Source organism: Podarcis vaucheri (genome assembly GCF_965113315.1).
Source record: "Podarcis vaucheri genome assembly, chromosome: 1".
Classification (NCBI taxonomy): domain Eukaryota; kingdom Metazoa; phylum Chordata; class Lepidosauria; order Squamata; family Lacertidae; genus Podarcis; species Podarcis vaucheri.
In genome coordinates, this window is record NC_138759.1 from 11,448,446 (window position 1) to 11,465,296 (window position 16,851).

The 16,851-nt window shown below is 46.4% G+C and overlaps 1 protein-coding gene across 1 annotated transcript in view; it reads left to right on the forward strand.

The window, feature by feature from the left end:
- Nucleotides 1-16,851, forward strand: part of MTHFD1 (methylenetetrahydrofolate dehydrogenase, cyclohydrolase and formyltetrahydrofolate synthetase 1) — a 72,501-nt gene that overhangs the window by 46,132 nt on the left and 9,518 nt on the right. The window contains exons 23-26 of the mRNA XM_082216968.1: nucleotides 1,834-1,934; nucleotides 5,513-5,690; nucleotides 9,851-9,958; nucleotides 11,151-11,303. Coding sequence (XP_082073094.1) covers nucleotides 1,834-1,934; nucleotides 5,513-5,690; nucleotides 9,851-9,958; nucleotides 11,151-11,303 — 540 coding nt within the window. The remainder of the gene's footprint in view (nucleotides 1-1,833; nucleotides 1,935-5,512; nucleotides 5,691-9,850; nucleotides 9,959-11,150; nucleotides 11,304-16,851) is intronic.

A 16,851-nucleotide genomic window follows, 5' to 3' on the forward strand; every position in this document is an offset into this window, starting at 1 on the left:
GCGGTTTGAATCCCCGCGACGGGGTGAGCTCCCGTTGCTTGGTCCCTGCTCCTGCCAACCTAGCAGTTTGAAAGCACGTCAGAGTGCAAGTAGATAAATAGGTACCGCTCTGGCGGGAAGGTAAACGGTGTTTCCATGCGCTGCTCTGGTTCGCCAGAAGCGGCTTAGTCATACTGGCCACATGACCTGGAAGCTGTACGCCGGCTCCCTCGGCCAATAAAGCGAGATGAGCGCCACAACCCCAGAGTCAGCCACGACTGGACCTAATGGTCAGGGGTCCCTTTACCTTTAAAGACCAGGATATGAAATCAGTTTGTAAGCAGCTATTAAGCCATACGTTTCTCTAAACCTCAGTTGGTTTGTCTAACTTTGCTTTCCCCGTGTTTTTTGTATCTTGCCACGCGTCAGGAATGACGTGTCCAGGTTCACACAGAGCATCGAGCTATAAATGAAATGAACTGAGTGTCGTAATCCAACAAGAAACCATCAGGATTGTGGTTTGTTGGCAGTAAACAGTAGTTCAGCCACTTGGCAGGGTTCACACACAACACAAAGCTATAGTTTAATAAACCACGGCTTGGCGTTATGTGTGAACCAGTCTGATATTGAATGTAAGCAAGAATATATGGTAAAGACTCAAGCTGCTTCAGGTGAGGAAATTAATCCTGAAAAGGGGGTGAGTCAAAGCTTCGGAGGAAATTTAAATTACTTAAGTATTAAGAGATCACTCTGGAGCTTGGCCAGAATCCCCACCCACTGCAGTTCAGGTTAGGAAGTTGAAAAGGAGAGTTTTTTCTCTTAGACATTTTGTTTGCTGAGAAAGCAGAATGTAGGGTGCGCTCAGCACACAAAATGCCTAAGAGAAAAACTCTCCTTTTTCGACTTCCTAACCTGAACTGCAGTGCTTCATTTTTATAATGACACTTGGGGCTTGCAGTGCTCACTGCTCGTTTAACCCACAGGTCTACTTAAAAATTTCCATGCCAATAGTTTTATCTCTCTATAACGTCTCTGTTGCTGCAGCTGTGCTTTTTTTTTTTAAAGTAAAGTGCCTGGGAGGTAGCTGAATTCAGGTCAGGAAAATGGTAGGCTGGGGCTAAGGGTAGCTTCTGACTGTTTGGTTGAGGATTATGTGTTTGTATTTTAGATAAGCCCAAGCCACTGGGTGCTTTACAATAAGGCAAGTAGATAAAAATCCACAAAGTCCCCAAGATAACAATCCGTTAAAAACTCCTAACAAATCACAGAAGAGCAATTACTAACAGAAGCAGCGGCAATCAGAGTTTGCTTCCAGATACCCTCCAAAAAATATGCATCTTGACTAGCCATCTAAAACAAAGCATTTACCTTTCCCACCAATATAAGCACCTGAGGCAGCTTACAGCAAATGATGTTGCAGTGCACAGTTTACCACGAGAAAAAGCAACGTTAGATAGAGCAGTTGATAAAGCAGCTTAAAATCCTTCACAATTGGACGTTAACTTTCTTAACTGGCCAAGAAGATGGACAGATTCATACAGACTCTCTCGGGAGGTTGTGGACTCTCCTTCCATCGAGGTTTTTAAGCGGAGTTTGGGTGGCCATCTCGCCATGGATGCTTTAGTTGAGATTTTTGCATTGCAGCGGGTTAGACTAGATGACCCTGGAGTCCCTTCCAGCTCTGCAATTCTACTGTTCTATTATTTAAGTGATCCTGAGAATATGCTTCCGAAAGAAGAGGCTAAAGATGCCGTAACAGCTGTACTGGGAGCTGGCAAGTTGCAAAAAGCTACCTAGCACTTGCTCATCCCCAAACAAACTCTCTCCTTTTTCCCCCCTTTCCTTTTCGTACAGAACCTCCCACTTTTGGAGAAAGGGTGCAGCAACTTGCGTAAGCAAATCCAAAACGCCAGGACCTTTGGCATCCCAGTCGTCGTAGCCGTCAATGCATTCAAGTAAGAAAGAGAGCTGAAAGTCCCTGCCTATCCATGCAGGAAAATACAGTGGTGCCTCGCAAGATGAAAAGAATCCGTTCTGAGAGTCTCTTCGTCTAGCGGTTTTTTCGTCTTGCGAAGCAAGCCCATTGACGGATTAGCAGATTAGCGCTATTAGCGGCTTATCTGCTGATCAGATCAGCTGATAAGCGGCTTAGTGGCTTAGAAAAAGGGGGGGGAACCAGCAGGAACTCGCAAGACATTGCGAGCCCATAGGAGATTCGTTTTGCGAAGCACCTCCAAAACGGAAAACTCTTTCGTCTAGCGAGTTTTCCGTCTTGCGAGGCATTCGTCTTGCGGGGCACCACTGTAAAGCGGTAAAGGGGACTCGCACTACTTCAGACTGCTGTTTTGGAACTGCAATGAAATAGTAGCATATGATTGCAGGGCTGTTGTCACTTGGGGCTGCCACTGGAGATGGTTCGGAAACTTCAGCTGGTGCTCAGCGTGGCAGGCAGGTGGTTAAAGAACGCAGGGAGGTGGGCTCTCTTAACACCAGTTCTGTCCCACTGGCTGCCACTTGATTTCCAAACTGAACTCAAAGTGCTGCTTTTGACGTTTAAAGCCCTGTATGGCTCAGGACGCCCCCGTACCTGCTGCTTGCCTTCTATCACTGTGCCATTGAGAGCGTGCTCACTTATGGCTTATGTGTGTGGTATGGAAGCTGTACTGCCCAGGACAGGATGGGGTTGTGCAGGGTTGTTAAGGCAGCAGAGAGCATTGTTGGCTGCCCACTCTCCACCTTAGAGCAGATTTATGCCACAAGGTGCCATAGGAAGGCACTGGACATAGTAAAAGATCCATCGCATCCTGGTCACTGTCTCTTCGAGCTCTTGCCGTCGGGACGGAGATACAGGACGGTAAAGACAAGAACGAGCCGTCTTAAGAACAGCTTCTTCCCCAGAGCGATCTCGGCCCTGAATGGGAAGCCTGGACTTTGAAAGTCATCTAATCTTCCTTGCTGTTTTATACTGTATTGTTTTAATTAGTGTTTTTATAGTTGTTTTGATTTTGTGTGGAGTGCCCTACCTGGGTGGATGGAGCAGCCAAGTAATTTCGTTGTCCCCGAGAGGGGGCAATGACAATAAAGATATTATTATTATTATTATTATTATTATTATTATATTATTATTATTACCTAGAGGGTCACCTTTTCCCATATGAACTTGTCTGGACACTGCAATCACACCAGTTCTGTCCCACTGGCTGCCACTTGGTTTCCAAACTGAACTCAAAGTGCTGCTTTTGACGTTTAAAGCCCTGTATGGCTCAGGACGCCCCCATACCTAGAGGGTCACCTTTTCCCATATGAACTTGTCTGGACACTGCAATCAACATCTGAAACCCTTCTCAGTGTCTTATCTCTTGAGAATGAAGGTTGGTGACTGGAGACAAGGTCTTCTCAATAATGGCCTGCCTCCCCGGCCCCATCTGTAAAATGGGGGGTAATCATTCTGTCTCACTGTACAGGCTTTTTGTAAGGATGGCGACAAGATAATGCACATGATGTGCTTTGAATGCTGGAAAGCACTATTTATATGGATATTATTGTTGTTGTTGTTATTTAGTTGTTTATTCGTGTCCGACTCTTCGTGACCCCCTGGACCAGGCACTCCTGTCTTTCACGGCCTCCCGCAGTTTGGTCCAACTCATGCTGGTAGCTTCGAGAACACTGTCCAACCATCTCATTCTCTGTCGTCCCCTTCTCCTTGTGCCCTCCATCTTTCCCAATACCAGGGTCTTTTCCAGGGAGTCTTCTCTTCTCCTGAGGTGGCCAAAGTATTGGAGCCTCAGCTTCAGGATCTGTCCTTCCAGTGAGCGCTCAGGGCTGATTTCCTTAAGAATGGATAGGTTTGATCTTCTTGCAGTCCATGGGACTCTCAAGAGTCTCCTCCAGCACCATAATTCAAAAGCATCAATTCTTCGGTGATCAGCCTTCTTTATGGTCCAGCTCTCACTTCCATACATCACTACTGGGAAAACCATAGCTTTAACTATATGGACCTTTGTTGGCAACGTGCTTATTATTATGATGATGATTATTAACACCTCCCCCAGTGGCTCAGTGCAACCAGAAGGCTGGTGGTTCGAACCCACCCAGGGACGGCGATGCACAGAATTCCTGCATTGCAGTGGGTTGGACTAGATGACCCTTGGGTCCCTTCCAACTCAACAATTATTCGATATTTATTATTATTATTATTATTATTATTATTATTATTACTACTACTACTACTACTACTACTACTACTATTACTATACCAAGTAACATAGGAAAGGGTGCATTCAGATGAGGTGTTTCCCCTGATACGGCCTTGGTGGTCCTGATACATCCAAAGGCAGGCATGGCCAAACTTGGCCCTCCAGCTGTTTTGGGACTACAACTACCATTATCCCTAGGTAACTGGTCCAGTGGTCAGGAATGATGGTAACTGTAGTCCCAAAACAGCTGGAGGGCCATGTTTGGCTGTGCCTGCCTTTAGGAAACCACCACGTATGGGTGGCCGCTTGAAAGGTGGCAAGCTACCCACACAATATCTTGTTTGTGAGCCCAAATTAAAGCTCTCCTGCTCCTCCCTGGTCCCCGCCCCTCCTTCCATGCCATCCGTGAGTCATCCTGCATGTGTCTTTCTTAAATGTGATGTTCATCCACATGAGACGTTGCTCTGAAGTGCATTTGAGAAATGTTCTGTGGCAGCTCTCTGCTCTCGTCTCGTTTTCAACCTTGAATAAAAGAAAATGCCTTCGCTAATCAGGCAGTGATTTTTCATTCCTGCCAGCTGAATCGTGGGAGGTGGTGGTTGGGATGTCATGAAGATTAAGCACTTAATGGTTTTCAGTGAGCATTAATAGTCAAAATTAAATCTCCCTATGCTTCTCCCTCTTTGGTTTACATCATCATTGGCTCAGTATAGTGATAGCATCTCTTAGGTAAAGCTCAAGACGCGGGTGGTGCTGTGGTCTAAACCACTAAGCCTCTTGGGCTTGCCAATTGGAAGGTTGGCAGTTCGAACCCCCACGACGGGGTGAGCTCCCATTGCTCTGTCCCAGCTCCTGCCAACCTAGCAGTTCAAAAGCACACCAGTGCAAGTAGATAAATAGGTATCGCTGTGGCAGGAAGGTAAACAGTGTTTCTGTGCGCTCTGGTTTCCATCATGCTGTTCTCTTGTGCCAGAAGTGATTTAGTCATGACCCGGAAAGCTTGTTGTTGTTTAGGCATTTAGTCGTGTCCGACTCTTCGTGACCCCACGGACCAGAGCACGCCAGGCACTCCTGTCTTCCACTGCCTCCCGCAGTTTGGTCAAACTCATGTTGGTAGCTTCGAGAACACTGTCCAACCATCTCGTCCTCTGTCGTCCCCTTCCAAATGCCTGTTCCCTTGCCTGAGATTTTTATCTATCCTGATACCAGATAAAAGTAAAGGGTGTACAGGAAGAGGCACTGGATTTTCCTGCTGTTTGCTAAGGTGCATTGACCCAAGGTAAACCATCCATTTGTTTCCCCCAGTGATAACTCTCCATCAATGGATATCTTTGCAGATCTGATACGGAGGCGGAGCTACAGCTGGTCATCCGGTTGGCTAAGGAAGTGGGTGCCTTTGATGCTGTGAAATGCACCCACTGGGCCGATGCAGGGAGAGGAGCCATGGCTCTGGCCGAAGCTGTACAGAGAGCATCGCTGGCCCCCAGCAACTTCAAGTTTCTGTACAATGTGGAGGTAAGCATTCTCACTGAACCCTGTGTGACTCCTCTTCCTCCTTTGCGACCTTCATTGAGTTATAATGCAGAAAAAGTTATTTTGAGGAAAGGAGTCTGCAGCTGGGCTAGCAATGATTCTGGTCCTTGGGTGAGAAACACAGGGATATAAGCAGCACCTCCATCTCAGTGTCGCCTTCTCTGGCTGACAGCAGCTGTCCAGGGGGTCAGACTAGGGCCTCTCCTAGCCTGAAGATCCCAGGGACTGAACCATGCACTTTCTTCATATAAATTTTAAACCTTCCACTAAACTCAGGAGCTGCACGTATTGAGTTTGCAAAAAGAAGAAAACAACCCATGCAAACATATAGCTTATAAATTGCCACAATGAGAGTTGCTCCAGCGAAAATGAATCTTGTTATTTTTACAGGAGCTTTTCACATTACAAATCTTGCTCCTCCTATTTCCAGTACAGCTGTACCTTGGCTTTCAATCAGCCTAATTCTCGAACGTTTCGGCTCCCAAACACTGCAAAACTGGAAGTGACTGTTCCGGTTTGCGAACTATTTTTGGAAGCCGAACGTCCGACGGGGCTTCCGATTGGCTGCAGGAGCTTCCTGCAACCAATCAGAAGCCGCGCTTTGGTTTTCAAACATTTTGGAAGTTGAACGGACTTCCGGAACGGATTCAGCTCTGCTTCCAAGGTACGACTGTGTGTATCTGTTTCACATTATTCACTTCTTCAGTTATACATCTGCAAAAATATATGTCCACAATAAGCTCCCATCAATTACCAGTTTTCTTCATTCATAAACCCAAAGACCTTAGCCTTTGTTGCTCACCTATTTTAATAGTTTTTCCCCCCTTAGAATTTTTCTTTAACTCTTTGGAGTAGGGAATCTTTGTCGCTTTGGCTGCTGCTGCGCTAGAGTTCCCAAATATCTGGACCATTGGCTGTGCTTGCGGAGCCTGGTGGGAGCTTGCATTTCCACAGCATCTGGTTCCCCACACCTGCTCTGGGGGAAGATACCGATAAGCTTGTGGGAGACTTGGGAAAGACTGGCTGATTTGGGAGGGTGAATGGCTTAGGGCCTCAAAATTATCATAATTTCTCTTGCAGGCTCTCTTTCCACAACTAGCCAAGCCAGGTACCCAGCAATCCCCTCTGTCGCTCTCAGGCTAAATCTAATTCCTTGCCCTTGAGTCAGCGGCGTAATCAAATTGCTTTCTAATGTCCCTGGGAAGACACAGAATTTTTTGTTCCGAATGCCCAGAATCTGACTGGCATTCTCAAAGCGATGGGGAATAATGTGGTCGTGTTGTGTGTTGTTGTTTTTTTAAAAAGTGACTTAATGAATGATGGGTGGCTTAAAAGGAGAATGAAGTTTGCTGGGCCAAACTGTTCTGAGTTCCCTTCCACTGTTTCCTCCCTCCGCCTTGCAATGAATTTTGGTTCCCTCTGTGAATCCAGAGGCTCCCCTCCCCTTCCGCACTCATAGAATCATAGAGTCATAGAGTTGGAAGAGACCACAAGGGCCATCGAGTCCAACCCCCTGCCAAGCAGGAAACACCATCAGAGCACTCCTGACATATGGTTGTCAAGCCTCTGCTTAAAGACCTCCAAAGTAGGAGACTCCACCACACTCCTTGGCAGCAAATTCCACTGTCGAACAGATCTTACTGTCAGGAAGTTCTTCCTAATGTTTAGGTGGAATCTTCTTTCTTGTAGTTTGGATCCATTGCTCCGTGTCCGCTTCTCTGGAGCAGCAGAAAACAACCTTTCTCCCTCCTCTATGTGACATCCTTTTATATATTTGAACATGGCTATCATATCACCCCTTAACCTCCTCTTCTCCAGGCTAAACATGCCCAGCTCCCTTAGCCGTTCCTCATAAGGCATCGTTTCCAGGCCTTTGACCATTTTGGTTGCCACTCATACCTTGCAACTCTCCTGGTGTTTCAGCTGCACTTATGGGGCTTTTCTGAAGGCTTGACTGGTTAGGGGAGAGTAAAAATAAGAATGCACACACGCACCTGTGTATTTTAACGTTCTATATCCTCTCCAGTCTTACGGATACAGGAATCTGGCCTCTACTGAATCAGGACATTTATTTTACTTATTTTTTAGAATTCCTACACCACCCTTGGTCAAAAAAGACCACAAGGCGGTTTACAACATAGATCATAATAAACGTGTGTGTGTGTGTGTGTATCCATCCAATAAAAAAAGAAAGAAACTGTCATATAAATACGATGCATCATAATAAGTAGCACATCGTCATAAATACAGTTACAGATAGGTAGCCGTGTTGGTCTGCCATAGTCAAAATAAAATAAAAATCCTTCCAGTAGCACCTTAAAGACCAACTAAGTTAGTTCTTGGTATGAGCTTTCGTGTGCATGCACACTTCTTCAGATACACTGAATCTGAAGATTGTGTGCATCTGAAGATTGTGTGTATCTGAAGATTGTGTGTATGTGAAGAAGTGTGCATGCACACGAAAGCTCATACCAAGAACTAACTTAGTTGGTCTTTAAGGTGCTACTGGAAGGAATTTTTTTATCGTCATAAATGATACGCAGTGGTTCATAATATCTGATGAGCAATGCATGCTAAGCAGCAGTAACAGACACTGTCAACCTAGCAAATAAACATTTGGGGAACTTCAGGCATAGCCCCCTAGGCCTCTCCACACATGCACCCCCTCTCCTCAGGCCTATCACTCACACTCTGCTTTCCGCTCTTAAGCATTCTTGCCTGCCTGAGATGTCCCTTCGACTCTGCCTTCTCGGTAGTGGTGCCCGCCCTGTGGAACGCCCTCCCATCAGATGTCAAGGAAATAAGGAGCTATCCCATTTTTACAAGACATCTGAAGGCAGCCCTGTTTAGGGAAGTAATATTTAATGCTGTATTGTTTTTAACACTCGATTGAGAGCCGCCCAGAGTGGCTGGGGAAACTCAGCCAGATGGGCGAGGTATAAATAATAAATTTAAAATTGTTGTTGTTGTTTAGTCGTTTAGTCGTGTCCGACCCTTCGTGACCCCATGGACCAGAGCACGCCAGGCACTTCTGTCCTCCACTGCCTCCCGCAGTTTAGTCAAACGCATGCTGGTAGCTTCGAGAACACTATCCAACCATCTCGTCCTCCGTTGTCCCCTTCTCCTTGTGCCCTCCATCTTTCCCAACATCAGGGTCTTTTCCAGGGAGTCTTCTCTTCTCATGAGGTGGCCAAAGTCTTGGAGCCTCAGCTTCACGATCTGTCCTTACAGTGAGCACTCAGGGCTGATTTCCTTCAGAATGGAGAGGTTTGATCTTTTTGCAGCTCGTGGGACTCTCAAGAGTCTCCTCCAGCACCATAATTCAAAAGCATCAATTCTTCGGGGATCAGTATTCTTTATGGTCCAGCTCTCACTTCCATACATCACTACTGGGAAAGCCATAGCTTTAACTATACGGACCTTTTTCGGCAAGGTGGTGTCTCTGCTTTTTAAGATGCTGTCTAGGTTTGTCATTGCTTTTCTCCCAAGAAGCAGGCGTCTTTTAATTTCGTGACTGCTGTCACCATCTGCAGTGATCATGGAGCCCAAGAAAGTAAAATCTCTCACTGCCTCCATTTAAATTTAAATTTAAAATACATACTATTAATCACGAAAGCCAAAGGTGGGAATATTTTTCGTTGCCTTTTGGGATCACATTCCTGTGGTGGGCAGGGCTAGAAGTGGGTGGAGCAAAGAATGTAAATTATTTACCTTTGCACAGTAAGCTGGTTTCCGCACACCCCTCTCCATCCCGATGGGCAAGAGAAATGAAATATCGAAGTTTAAGGGCACAGTCCAGCCAGCCAGAAGCACCCGAGGAGGGTGCAAGGCAGGACCATTGAGAGGTGTGATCTAAGGAGAGGCGTGTGGCTTGGGGAGAGTACAAAGGGCCAAACGGAGAGGTCTGGGGGGCCACATCTGTGCCTGGGCCTGAGTTCCTCCCCGTCACCATCACTAAGGGTAAGCCTTCCATTTTCTGGTGCAGCCCCTCGTCAGTAAGTTTTCTGCTTGGGAAAATGATGCGTTCTTGTTGCTTTCAGATTGCCATGATTGGCTACGTTCCTTATTGATTTGGCATCCCATGGTGGTAGGGAAGGAATTGGACTGACTCTCTCTCCCCACTCCCTCTCCTGTCTTTCTAGCTTCCAATTCTAGACAAGATAAGAATTATTGCACAGACGATCTACGGGGCAAAGGACATTGAACTGCTGCCAGAAGCAGAGCAGAAGATTCTTTTGTACACCAAGCAGGTATGCTAGCAAAACATCCTTGCAAGATTGGGCTCTTACGTTTGGATTTTTTTGTGGGCACGTTCTGATTTTTCCTGTGCACGTAGCCTGAGTTGGTCAACAGCTACCAAGACTGCCTTAATTAATTTCTTAGCAAAGAAGCCTAGAAAATGCTTCTTCAGAAAAAAACAGGCTTCATTTTGGCATGTTGCCTATTCTTGCTTTCTCTCTCTCTCTCTCTGATACGATGCTGATAATTAGGGCTTATTCTTTTTATGAGCTTGTAAACTTAATTTGTATCTTCTCCTATTTCAGTGGGATGTCATTCGGCTTTTCTTGACACCAAATTCAGACTGCCTTAGTTAAGGATGTTAACATTTTGTAGCTTGTATGTGCATTTGTAAATTCTGAAAAAAAAGGTTTTCCCTGCAAAAGCATTCCTTGTTAAAATTCCATAGGCCAATGATATGCAAAGTTGTTTGCACTTTATCGTGTGCGTGTCCATTTAAAAAACATATTTGGAGTTTTTGCTTACTGCTGCTTACTCACCGCTCCTTAATAAACTAAAGTTACGGCACTCGCAGCTCCAGTTAAGTATCTCAGTTGAAACTTTGCTTCCAAATCGCTGGGATGAAATTGTTGTGTTGTTGTTGTTTTAGAAAGCCCAAGGTCCATATTGGCTCCCGGCAAAAGCACTTGCAATTAGCAGATTATCTTCATAGAACTGCAAATGGCAGCATTAGGGGGTCTTTTACTTTCCCTTTGGGGTAGCAGTGCTACTCCGTTGCAGCAGAAATTATACATGAAGGGTTTAGGATTGCAGCCAGATTTAACAGTGCAATCCTATAACACAGGCATAGGCAAACTCGGCCCTCCAGATGTTTTGGGACTACAATTCCCATCATCCCTGACCACTGGTCCTGTTAGCTAGGGGTCATGGGAGTTGTAGTCCCAAAACATCTGGAGGGCTGAGTTTGCCTATGCCTGCTATAACACATCTGCTCAAAAGTAAGTCTCCATTGAGTTAATGGGGAATACTCCCAGTTCAGTAGGTTTACAGCAGGCATAGGCAAACTCGGCCTTCCAGATGTTTTAAATCAAGGCATGACAGAGTTGAGTGCACTTTAATTGGAGCAATTTCATAATGTTTTACTGGCAGCCTGTTCAAAAGTTGTCTTGCTCTTCCTTGTGGTCTCCTCAATCCATCATCCAGGGTTTTGGGAACCTGCCTATCTGCATGGCGAAAACCCACCTGTCGCTGTCTCATGACCCAGAACAGAAAGGGGTGCCCTCTGGTTTCATCCTGCCCATCAGAGACATCCGAGCCAGCGTGGGTGCAGGATTCTTGTATCCGTTAGTAGGAACGGTAAGTGCTACATACTGAAAGCTTCGTTGTGTGGATTAAGTAGCAAACATGCAGAGCTGCCTTCGACCTTTTGTCTATGTAGCCCAGCGCAGCCTTGACCAACCCCATGATATTCTTGTAAAGAATATCATTCTTGTAAAGATATTCTTGCCCCATGATATTCTTGTAAAGAAGCTGGTAAAATGCGGTCTTGACTATGCTACCACTCAGTGGATTTGTAACTGGCTGACTGACCGAACCCAAAGGGTGCTCATCAATGGTTCCTCTTCATCCTGGAGAAGAGTGACTAGTGGGGTGCCACAGGGTTCTGTCTTGGGCCCGGTCTTATTCAACATCTTTATCAACGACTTGGATGATGGACTCAAGGGCATCCTGATCAAATTTGCAGATGACACCAAACTGGGAGGGGTGGCTAACACCCCAGAGGACAGGATCACACTTCAAAACGACCTTGACAGATTAGAGAACTGGGCAAAAATAAACAAGATGAATTTTAACAGGGAGAAATGTAAAGTATTGCACTTGGGCAAAAAAAATGAGAGGCACAAATACAAGATGGGTGACACCTGGCTTGAGAGCAGTACATGTGAAAAGGATCTAGGAGTCTTGGTTGACCACAAACTTGACATGAGCCAACAGCGTGACGCGGCAGCTAAAAAAGCCAATGCAATTCTGGGCTGCATCAATAGGAGTATAGCATCTAGATCAAGGGAACTAATAGTGCCTCTGTATTCTGCTCTGGTCAGACCACACCTGGAGTACTGTGTCCAGTTCTGGGCACCACAATTCAAGAAGGACACTGACAAACTGGAACGTGTCCAGAGGAGGGCAACCAAAATGGTCAAAGGCCTGGAAACGATGCCTTATGAGGAACGGCTAAGGGAGCTGGGCATGTTTAGCCTGGAGAAGAGGAGGTTAAGGGGTGATATGATAGCCATGTTCAAATATATAAAAGGATGTCACATAGAGGAGGGAGAAAGGTTGTTTTCTGCTGCTCCGGAGAAGCGGACACGGAGCAATGGATCCAAACTACAAGAAAGAAGATTCCACCTAAACATTAGGAAGAACTTCCTGACAGTAAGAGCTGTTCGACAGTGGAATTTGCTGCCAAGGAGTGTGGTGGAGTCTCCTACTTTGGAGGTCTTTAAGCAGAGGCTTGACAACCATATGTCAGGAGTGGTCTGATGGTGTTTCCTGCTTGGCAGGGGGTTGGACTCGATGGCCCTTGTGGTCTCTTCCAACTCTATGATTCTATGATTCTATTCTATGATTCTATGAACCCTGGGTTCGCAAATGCCGTTGGACTACAAATCCCATCATCCCCAGCCAGCATGGCCAGAGATGATGGAGGTTGTGGTCCAGCAGCATCCGGGGACCCAAAGTTGAGGAAAGCTGGACTGGCGAAATGCTGTTCCCAGATGAAAAAGAGGGCTGGAGGGACTGTGAATCTCTGCAGTTTGTATGCATCTCATTCTCTTGATGTTAGGCCATAAAGCGCCCCTTCTCATTTAAAAAGCCCTAAACAGCCTCAGGCCTGTATACCCCAATGAGTGTCTCCACCCCCATCATTCTCCCCAGACACTGAGGTCTAGCTCCAAAGGCCTTCTGGCAGTTCCCTCACAGCAAGGTGAGGTTACAGGGAACCAGGCAAAAGGGCCTTCTCGGTAGTGGCGCCCGCCCTGTGGAAGGCTGTCCCATCAGATGTCAATGAGATAAGTAGCTATCTGACTTTTAGAAGACATCTGAAGGCCGCTCTGTATGTTTCATATTTTATTGTTTTTATATGTGTTGGACGCTGGGGTACAAACAAACAAACAAACACCTGTTTTGTGTTGTGCAAGCTTACAAAGCAATTTTACTTTCAATGCTTTGTACATTAAGTCACTTTTGTTTTTTGTTTTTTTAAATCAATAAATCTCCAGCACGCTGCATTAAACCTGCAGCCCAGTTACACACTTTCCTTATCCAGATTGACCTTCAATTATTTTATGGTGAATATTGCTGATTTTGGGTGAATATTGCTGATTTGTGACCAGGAGAGAGTTGAGGGAAGGAGCTCTCTTCTAAGATATGCTTGTTAGCCCAAGAAAAAAAAATGTTCTCTGGTATAAATAGCAAAGCACATGTTGCAGAAATGTTCGGAAGACTAAAACATTTTGTCTTGTTTTGGCATCTCCAAATTTGGACGGCTTGGCTTTTAATTGAAATCCCCCAAGCATCTTACGCAAGTCTGCCTGTAGCACTAGGTTCTTGCTGTTGTTTTTCCAGGCTCTCACAAAACCATATGATATTAAAAAAAAGAAAAGACTCTCAGGAGCTGGCAGCTTAAGGTAACGCTGCTTATGTTCAGGTGGAAGAGCCATAACTCATTGGCAGAAAGAGCCAGCCTTGAGGTCCTGGGTTCAGTAGCAGGGCTTGCACAAATCCCTGTGCCTTTGGAGCACCATTGTCAGAGTAGGCAGGGACACTACAGGTGACTGAACTTTCTTAGCCTAAGGGACACATCATCCCTGCAGTTCCTCTGGGAGGGGCAGGAACGCTGAACACGAGCGCTTGGCGATACCTGTTTTTCAGCATTGTAATATATCACCAGCTAAACATAGCAATATGGGTTAAGAACTTAATTCGTTCTAGAGGTCTGTTCTTAACCTGAAACGAATAACAACAACAATAATAATAATTTATTTTTTATACCCCGCCCATCTGGCCGGGCCTCCCCAGCTACTCTGGGCGGCTTCCAACACAATATTAAAATACAGTAATGCATCAAACATTAAAAGCTTCCCTAAACAGGGCTGCCTTCAGATGTCTTCTAAAAGTCTGGTAGTTGTTGTTCTCTTTGACATCTGGTGGGAGGGCGTTCCACAGGGTGGGTGCCACTACCGAGAAGACCCTCTGCCTGGTTCCCTGTAACTTGGCTTCTCACAGTGAGGGAACCGCCAGAAGGCCTTTGGTGCTGGACCTCAGTGTCCGGGCAGAAAGATGGGGGTGGAGACGCTCCTTCAGATATACTGGATCGGGGCCGGTCCTAACCTGAGGTACCACTTTAGCTAATGGGGGCTCGCACCACCGCTGCGCGATTTCTGTTCCCATCCTGAAGCAAAATTCTTAACTCGAGGTTAGCGGAGTCTGTAACCTGAAGCATCTGTAACCCGAGTTAACACTTTATACTGATACATCACAATGTCTGAAATAAGGATGGAGCTATGTAGAGGCATTAGCTGGCTTCATGGTTTTTCCTGCATCACGATTTTTGCCAGCGCCTGCACTTGTGATTCGCTGGAGGCAATGGAGAGCTGAGCAGGCAGAGAGAAGCCTTGGCTGGCTTCGCGGTTTTTCCCACATTGTGATTTTTGCAAAGTACACACCCACACACCCACACACACACCATGATTCACAATATATCGCCAGGTCAAAAATTATGAAACTGATATCACAATATGGACTTCAAACCACTTTTGGACAATACATCGCCCAGCCCTGCTGTAGGCGGGATTACCCCTGGCAAGATGTCATGGACTGGCTGGTTGCAGAGGAATGGTGGGAGGAACCAGCCGGGGAACCCCCAAGGGAAGAAGGCTCAGAGCCTGGGAATTGGTGGTGGGACAACAATGAGTGGTCAGAGGGAGAAGAGGGAGCAGACTGGGAGGAGGAGGAGGAGGTGTTGGAAGCTGAAGAGGTAACAGGGCTTAGTGAGCAGGAAGAGTCTGGGGCAGAGAGCAGTGCAGACTCTGAGGCTGAAGCAGAGGCTGGAGGGGAGGGGGACCAAAAGGCAGAGTGAAGACAGGCTGCTGAAGAATCCAGGGAGTCCCCACTTCCTGCTGCGACCAGCTCCACTCCTTCCTTAGTCTCCAAGAACGCACAGAGCAATGAAAAGAGTGGGGCAGAGATGAATTGCGTGCAGCCGCAGTTTGAGACTGTGTGGGGAGACGAGGAGCCTTAGGGGTGGGAAGATGGGGACATCCAGCCCTTGCAACTGCCTCATCGGGGCAAGACCTCCTGGAAAGCGTTGCTGAAACCACTAGGCCCAAGCTGCAGTTTGTTTCCCTCAGTAACTATTTAACTTCCCCAGCCTTGAGTGCTTTATTGTTTTTGCTGACAACCTACGCCTGACACAAGCCACTCAAAAACCAAAGACTTATTCTGGCAGTCTTGGGAGCACCGGTTGATGTCGGGCGGAGGGGAGGGGGTGCGCGCAGGGGGTTGAATTTGGTCTTTGACTCCACCGACGTTCTCTTTCAAACTGCATCCCAGAATAAGCACACGTCAGCCAACGAGGCCATTAGCATAATCTTTATGCTTAACATTATTAAAACCCACTCGCTCAGCGCAGTGTCGTTGCTCCCGTTAACATCACTTCAAAACACTAAGATTATAAGGAGCCCTGCGGGTCGGAGCTGGTTTTGTAGCCAGGCTGGTAGAGGAAGCCTTGTATTATGGTCTGTATGGCACAAGCCTGCAGTCCCCTCCCTCCCTGACTGTTTGCAACCTCCCTAGAGAGTGCCAAACACTCGTCTCTTTCTCACTTTTGTGGAAACATTCCCTGCCAGCTGTGGGAGTGGAAACGAGAGAATGGATGTATTATGCTCCCCTGTACTTCAGATCAGAGGTGCACAGCGAAGGCAGTGTTTGTTCCTTCTACCCTGTTACAACCGCCCACTCGCCCTGCAAAGCTCAGGAACAGAATAAGCACCAGAGGCCTATCGAACGCAGCATCCTGCAGCCAGCCCAAAGTCCTTGAGATGCTCCACAAGGAGAACAGAACCGCCCTAGGCCTCTCCTGTTGCAGCAGCTGAAATTCAGAATCACCAGTGCCTCTAACCCCGCAGGGAGCAGTCATCATCCTGACTAGTAGCTACAGATATAGTCTTCTCCTCCATGAATTTATCTCAATTCCCTTCTAAAGCCTTTTTGAGCACCACATCTTGTTGTAGTAAGGAACAAGTGGACTGGGAAGATTGTGGCTGGAAGGCTATTGGTATAGATTATTTTGCTCTGGTTGAATTTATTTGGGTGTGTGGGGGATAGGAGGGTGTTTTTTTTTAAAGAAGTATTTTCAGAGTTGCATCATGTTCTCTCCATCTCCCACAGCAGAATGGGATGGTAAAAACTTGAGCTGATGGAACGTATTGCTGTGGTCTGCAAATGGGCGGTGCAATCGATTCTGTCTGTCCCCAATCTAGAGAAGATAAGGAGACTGTTAATCTTAGGGTTGTGGGTTCGAGCCTCATGATGGGCAGCGAGATTCCTGCATTGTGGGGGTTGGACTAGATGACACTCGTGGTCCCTTCCAACTCTACAATTCTATGATTCTAGTGAGCTCTGTAGTTCAACAATGTGAGGAAGTCTTTTTCTCTTTTCTGTCCTGAATTTGCCGTCACCATATGGCTTCGTTGAATGACCCTGGCCTCTAGAATTACGAAAGAGTGGGGGAATACATATTTCATCCACTTTTTCTACACCGTACATTACATTATGTGCCTCTATTGTGTGTCCTGACTTTCTTTATTCTAAACTATAAAGTCCTAAATCTTGTAGTTTTTCCTCG